This window comes from Oncorhynchus masou, chromosome 16 (genome assembly GCF_036934945.1).
Source record: "Oncorhynchus masou masou isolate Uvic2021 chromosome 16, UVic_Omas_1.1, whole genome shotgun sequence".
NCBI classification, from domain to species: domain Eukaryota; kingdom Metazoa; phylum Chordata; class Actinopteri; order Salmoniformes; family Salmonidae; genus Oncorhynchus; species Oncorhynchus masou.
This window is the reverse complement of record NC_088227.1, coordinates 6,290,670-6,297,475: the sequence shown is the minus strand read 5'-3', so window position 1 is coordinate 6,297,475 and position 6,806 is coordinate 6,290,670. Positions and strand designations below refer to the sequence as shown.

General features: G+C 40.6%; 1 protein-coding gene across 1 annotated transcript; it reads left to right on the top strand.

Moving 5' to 3' along the window:
- The first annotated feature begins 619 nt into the window (after window positions 1–619).
- On the top strand, window positions 620–6,572 carry LOC135557375 (enhancer of rudimentary homolog). The gene is made up of 4 exons (XM_064990594.1): window positions 620–737; window positions 4,087–4,174; window positions 4,704–4,824; window positions 5,596–6,572. The coding sequence occupies exons 1-4, from the start codon at window positions 735–737 to the stop codon at window positions 5,696–5,698; spliced, it is 315 nt and encodes a 104-aa protein (XP_064846666.1). The 5' UTR covers window positions 620–734; the 3' UTR covers window positions 5,699–6,572.
- The last annotated feature ends 234 nt before the right edge of the window (window positions 6,573–6,806 follow it).

Here is a 6,806-nt window from a genome sequence, read left to right as displayed (position 1 = left end):
ATTTTCATGCTTGAGTAAAAGTAAAGATACCTTAATAGAAAATGACTAAAGTAAGTCACCCAGTAAAAGACAACGTATTTGGTTTTAAATATACTTAAGTATCAAAAGTAAATGTAACTACTGAAACATAATTAAGTATCAAAATTAAACGTATAATTTAAATTTCCTTTAAGAAACCCAGATGACGCTATTCTTGTTTTTTAAAATTTATTTACAGATAGCCAGGGGCACACTCTTATCACACAAAGCATGTGTTTAGTGAGTCCGCCAGATCAGGGGCAGTAGGGATGACCAGGTATATACTCTTGATGTGTGTGAATTGGACCATTGTCCTGTCCTGCTAAGCATTCAAAATGTAAGGAGTACTTTTGGCTGTCAGGGAAAATGTAGAGAGTAAAAAGTACATTATTGTCTTCAGGAATCTAGTGAAGTAAAATAAGTCGTTTTTTGGGGTATCTGTACTTGACTACTTAAGTACTTTAAAGTATTTTTTACACCACTGCTCTTTTACATTGAGACCCCAGTCTATTGATGTTTAAATAAAAACGTACAAAACACTTTTTACAAATTGGTGCTTTAACTTTGAAGTAGACATTGACCTTTTTCTACCGGAAGAGAATCTACCTCTACTTCCGTTCTTTCCTTAACAGTTGCATTGCACGGGGATAGCAAAGCAGTATAACAGCAAATTAAACACTGAATCTGCAAGTCTAGCTTGGACACAAAGAACAAACATGGTAAGAGTGATTGTTTATGGGGGGTTTTCTTCATATATTGCATGAGACTTATTCAATCATTTGGCTTTTGCTAAGATAGCTTACTGTGGCTAGCACGAGCTCGCGACTTTACTAGCAACTACTATAGTTGCTAATTTGTCAATGTTATGAGCTAAATGTAGCTACTAATGTTAGCCTGTGCATTATTAGGTAGGTCATGTTAAAGGAAAAGCCACTCAAACGATCTTTTGTTTTTCACGGTTGATACAGTCATAGTATGACTTAATCAGGCTGTAATACACAATTAATTGGCATATACAGCAGGAAACTAATGACTGAAAAATCTTAAATGTTCCTTTCGAGTAAGAATGTACTTTGAACGTACTTTACCTGCTGTGGTGTTGGTCCTTCAGATGGTCAAAATTTGATCCATGCGTGCATGTACTTAAGTCTTGTGTACGTGCCTTCGGTCATGAGCAAACGTGTGCATGGATACCAACTGAAGTCAGCAGGTATTTATATTGTATTGCGCGTGTGCCTGGTGATAGAAATGTCTACTTCAGGACCAGCACTCTAAAAGGTCATAAATATATTCCTGTTGATATTGTCTCAATTTCAACCATCTTAAGGACCAACACCACAGACAAACAAACAAGGAACATTGACATGATTTTGTAGTCATTAGTTTCCGGCTGTATATACCAATTAATTGTGTATTACAGCCTGATTAATCAGGCTAATAGAGGAGAAGATCGGGGAGGAGCAGGCAGCCAAGAACGGAGAATAAACAAGGAGATCAAAAGATAACTCATCCCAAGGGCTTTGACTTCTCAAACATGACAGAAAGCTTACCAAATATGATGCCCCATCACCTTATTAATTCAATAACATACTTAGATAACTATTGGTGTGACTATACTTTAATTAATCTGATGACTGCTATCTCTAAATAAAAAATGTTTCATTGTTACCCGATGTTTAATTTAGTCATGTAACAGTTAACTCATTAGGATTTGGGGCACTACGAGAGGTTATTTAAAGAGTTACCATCTCCCAAATTAAACTCTAGAAGGTATATCTATTACATTGATGAACAGTCATCTTATTAATCATTACCTCGTATCATTATCATTCTGAACAGGCGAAACCTTCTTGGATCTGCAAACACCCCAGCCTTGCTCATGATTCGGTTCTAGACAAATTGGCTTATTTATTTTCTAGCTAATTAAATAACACAGAATAAACATACACCCTTATATACATGAGAAACGGGACCCTGGCGGATTATTTTCATATGACTGTTTGTTACGCAGAAAATTAATAGTGGGGGGAGAGAAAGAGGGACACTTATCGTGGATACATTTTAGAACTTTTTCCACAGTAATCATATACTTTGCACACGAACAGCCACCTGTTTGGAATAAGAAGTCATGAATGAATTTACGTGCGAGTACCTTTGTTTGCAGTCTCAGTCTGAACCAGGCCGCCTTAGGAAGGATGTGGGTTGGGCTTTCAGCTTGTAAGGCTCTGATTGTCCGAAAGGTTCTACGGCCGTGATGATGGTAGGAGAATACTGTGATTTGAAGAGCAATAGGATGGTGTGAAGAGTTCGCTTGTCTAGATATTTTTGTATGGCTGAAAGTAAAGTAAAGCCACGACACTATCAAGCAAGTCAGTTACAATGACTGTCTAGGAACAGTGGGTTAACTGCCTTGTTCAGGGGCAGAACGACAGCTCGGGGATTCGATCTAACAACCTTTCAGTTACTGGCCCAATGCACTAGGCTACCTGCCGTGTCATATAGGTTGTACACTCTGCAAACAATATGTCCACTCAGACAATGACAACAGCAAGCCTGGAATAATAATAAATGCATTATAATAAATGACCGTAACCAAAGTAAAACATTGTAGATGATAGGAATTAACAGTAAATGTGATATGGTGATATGCAATGGGGAAATTATATACACTAACTATCAAACGCAAACAATTCACACAATGAATTTATGAAACAATGAATGTGCACAATTTTGCGGGAGAGTGCATTCTGGAGAGAGAAGGGCATCATCAATCCGACATCTGCATTGGCCATGCAGCATTTACGGTGATGTGGCCTCGGCTAAAGTCAGGGCATTCACAATTATTGCATTTCGCAGAGCAGTGCAGCGCTGTTGTCAAGGAAGTGAGTTTGTTTATACAGGTTGTACCGCCCCCGCCTACCATCAACCAATCATGTCTTCAGTACAGGTTGACATAATCGATCAGTCTGCTGCTGGAAAATCGTATGTGTTATGGCTTTACACCCCCTGCTATTATGTGGATAAAGAGTTACCTGTCTAACAGAACACAAAGGGTGTTCTTTAATGGAACCCTCTCAAACATAATCCAGGTAGAAGCAATTTTCCAGGATAGCTGTTTAGGCCCCTCGAAAACAGCTTTTGTCTGTGTGACCCAGAGGCCACAATATGTCCAAAGCGTCATTAAATCACTACTAGTCATGCTTCATTCCGGGCCTGCTATTTGCACGGTCTCTGCGGTCAGACAGAGCTACTGTCAATGTTTACTAACGTCATGCCACTGACTGAGTAAAGGCAGTTGGTCTATGTATGCAGATGACTCAACACTATACACGTCAGCTACTACAGTGACTGAAACTACAGACACTTAGAGCTGCGCTGCCTTAACACTCAACAAGGCAGGTCCAACAGGCCCTGGTTTTGTCGCACCTGGACTACTGTTCAGTCGTGTGGTCGGATGCCACAAAGAGGGACTTGGGAAAATTGCAGTTGGCTCAGAACAGGGTGCGCACGGCTGGCCCTTAAAAGTACACGGAGGGCTAACATTAATGATATGCATGGCTCAAAGTGGAAGAGAGATTGACTTCTTCATTACTTGTCAACACCTCTTACAAAAACAAGCGGACACCCATTCATACCCCACAAGACACCAGAGGTCTCTTCACAGTCCAACTCCAAACATAGGCACAGACACATGCATACACACACGATAACCTACACACAATACACATACAACATGCATTGTAGATGTGTGGTCGTGGAGTATGGACCTGAGGGCATACACGAAGCGTGTTGTGAATTCTGTAACAAATGTATTGTTGTACGATGTGGTACAGAGCTTGATCTGGCCTCTGCATGTCTCTGTAGGCTCTGCAGTTGCATCACATCCTCCATATGAAGCCTCCAACCACATTTTCGAATCAAGCTAAAATGGGCCTCCAGTCAAGGCCTCCAATGGATTAGTTCACTGAGATTGGCGCAAATGTGTTACTGCTCGAGTCAACAATCTCTGTCGACCAGTTGGGGTCAGTCGTAGTCTGTAATAACTCTTCTTGTTTCTCTGTTTTGCAGTCACACACAATTCTGCTTGTCCAGCCAACAAAGAGACCAGAGGGGAGGACATATGCCGACTACGAGTCAGTCAACGAATGCATGGAGGGTGAGAGTCAATCTACAGACAGAGTGCAACAGTTTTTAAATCAAGAGTTCCAACTGGCTAATACTTCCGGGAATGCCTTGAGAAGCAGACCCCACAGACCAGACCGTGGTTTGGGAAGTGGATGGTAGAAGTTACATTTGTCCTTATTTGTAAAAAAAAAAATAAAAAAAATAATCAATCTAAAGGCACAACCTAGATTTGATCCAATTTCTAATGTAGCTGAGCATGTCATTACTACAACCTCTTGAAAATGACAAACTGACACTTTCATCAAAAACAACATTGTAGCAAAGGAATGCCTTTGATTTGACGACCTGCACGTGCACGACACAACCGTTAGATCAGATGATGTTTCTGCACATGAGCTTAGCTAGCTAACGTTGCCATTATGCTACAGTGTGCCCTTTTGAACACGGCCCTAGTGTAAAAAAATAAAGCTTTTAATGGTTTGTTGGCGAGGTGTTTTGTCTGTAACTGAAGTATTTTCCCGTGTAGTTCTATGTCTCATCCAGTGTCCCTCCTGATCCAGGTGTGTGTAAAATGTACGAGGAGCACCTGAAGAGGATGAACCCCAACAGTCCCTCCATCACCTATGACATCAGCCAGCTGTTTGACTTCATTGACGACTTGGCGGACCTCAGCTGTTTAGTGTAAGTAGTACTGTACAACCTCACCGTTAAAGGGATAGTGCAGTACAATTTATGTCTGCCTGCAGTTTGAAGGAAGGTCGTTTCTGGGGCCATTGCTAATTAGCATTAGTGTAATGACGAAGTCTACAGGAACAGCTAGCATGCTGCACCTAATGGTTTAGCCTTAACTTCACCTTGCTTACTAGAGTGCTAATCGAGCTAATACTATACTGCAGGATTGTACTCGTTAGTCCACACTGTAGCAATACGGTTTGCAAAGTAAAATGAATACAAGCCTTTATCAGGTAATCCCTCCCCATTTCATTCCTAGTGAATACGACCTTGTTTTATCCAGTCATTTCACAGCTCTTGAGGAGCTGTCAACAGTTGGCCAAGGTTTAGGGGACTAGGGGTCAACTTTAGATTGGGACTAAGAATTGCCTTCTGTTTTCACCACAGTAATAATGAGGTCCAGTAGGCTATTTGACAATAAGGCTTCATCTCATGAGAACAACGTTAATGACATGTCTCTCCTGGGTCGTATTCAAAATGTTGTGTGATAGAAAACTAGTGTTTCTTATTGGACAATTCAATGGATTTAATCATTAGTCATAACCCTTTCAAACATTTGCAATTTGCAACGACAACGGGAGTTTCTATTGGACAAATTTAGGTAGGTCCCTCCCTGTTATGTTTGGTTCCTCGTGAATACACCCCAGGTATTTCCTCTCAAATGTGTTTTTTTCTTGCATTTGTTGTCTAATGAATACAAACCACCACCTCTCCATCCAGATACCGGGCGGACACTCAGACATACCAGCCATACAACAAAGACTGGATCAAGGAGAAGATCTACGTGCTGCTGCGGCGTCAAGCCCAACAAGCTGGAAAGTAAAGACAGGAAGGGAAGGAGCTGAGAGGTGAGGTTGCCCCCTTTGCACAGCTCTAGGATCAGTTTACTCCACCCTGAAATGAAAATCACTAGGAAATGATAAGCCCAAACTGATTCGGGACCAGTACATAGGGGCAACTTCATCCTTGGCTTTTTGGTAGAGGTTGTAAAGAGGGAGGGGGACAGTGGCCCTTTTCGAATACACAACGTGCATTCACCCTCCCTTGAGATAATCACAGATCGAGAAGTGATTGGATAGATGAGAACAAGGTTATCAACCTATTGCTTTCACCAATTCAACTGAATCTGATCATTGATTACGCCAAGGAAGGGAGGAAGGTATTCGAACGGCGACAGTGATCTATGGGCGGGAGACAAGCCTAAAATTTGTTTGAGTCTATTCTTTGTGGAAGTGGCTAGTTAATTGAAGGACAAATGTATTGGTAAAGATGGGTCTTTTGAACAAAAGAAACTAGACAAGGTTACATGAACTAAAAAGAGGACAACTATTTTTGTTTCTTTCATTAAATGTCCATTTCTGTTCAAGGAAGAGGTTTGAGGAGTGACTTTGCTTTGTTTTTTAATAAATTATGGGAGAGTTGAATTGAAACATGCCACTGATGGTGTCCGTTAAGGGTGTAATTTGGTAATTTTGTAACATTGACGAATGTGATTTACCTTAAATGCTGATTTATTAATTTAGGGTGAATTATGTCAGCTTTATTTTCCATATTTGCACCTCTTACTACCATTTTTATTTTAGACCTGTGAAATCCTGTTTTTGTAAATTTGATATTTGGAATTTCTGACATCTAATTTCATGTTCTCTGGTAATTGTTTTTTCTCTGAATACAGGAAATAAACTTTTCAGATTTTATTTGGTGTGTTTTACTGGAAGCATATCAACACATTACTGCATCTGTTTATTTACTGAGAAAATGTGAACAAGTTCGACTACACCGGCTCTGACGCTCGTCGGCTGTGGCAGGGCTTGCAAACTATTAGACTACAAAGGGAAGCACAGCCGAGAGCTGTCCAGTGACACGAGCCTACCAGACCAGCTAAATAACTTTTATTCTCGCTTCAAGACAAGTAACACTGAAACATGCGT

Excerpts from the sequence above, each read along its gene's own strand:
- LOC135557375 (XM_064990594.1), top strand. Across the intron at positions 4,175-4,703 it reads AGTCAACGAATGCATGGAGG|GTGTGTGTAAAATGTACGAG; the intron begins GTGAGAGTCAAT and ends CTCCTGATCCAG. Across the intron at positions 4,825-5,595 it reads GCGGACCTCAGCTGTTTAGT|ATACCGGGCGGACACTCAGA; the intron begins GTAAGTAGTACT and ends CTCTCCATCCAG.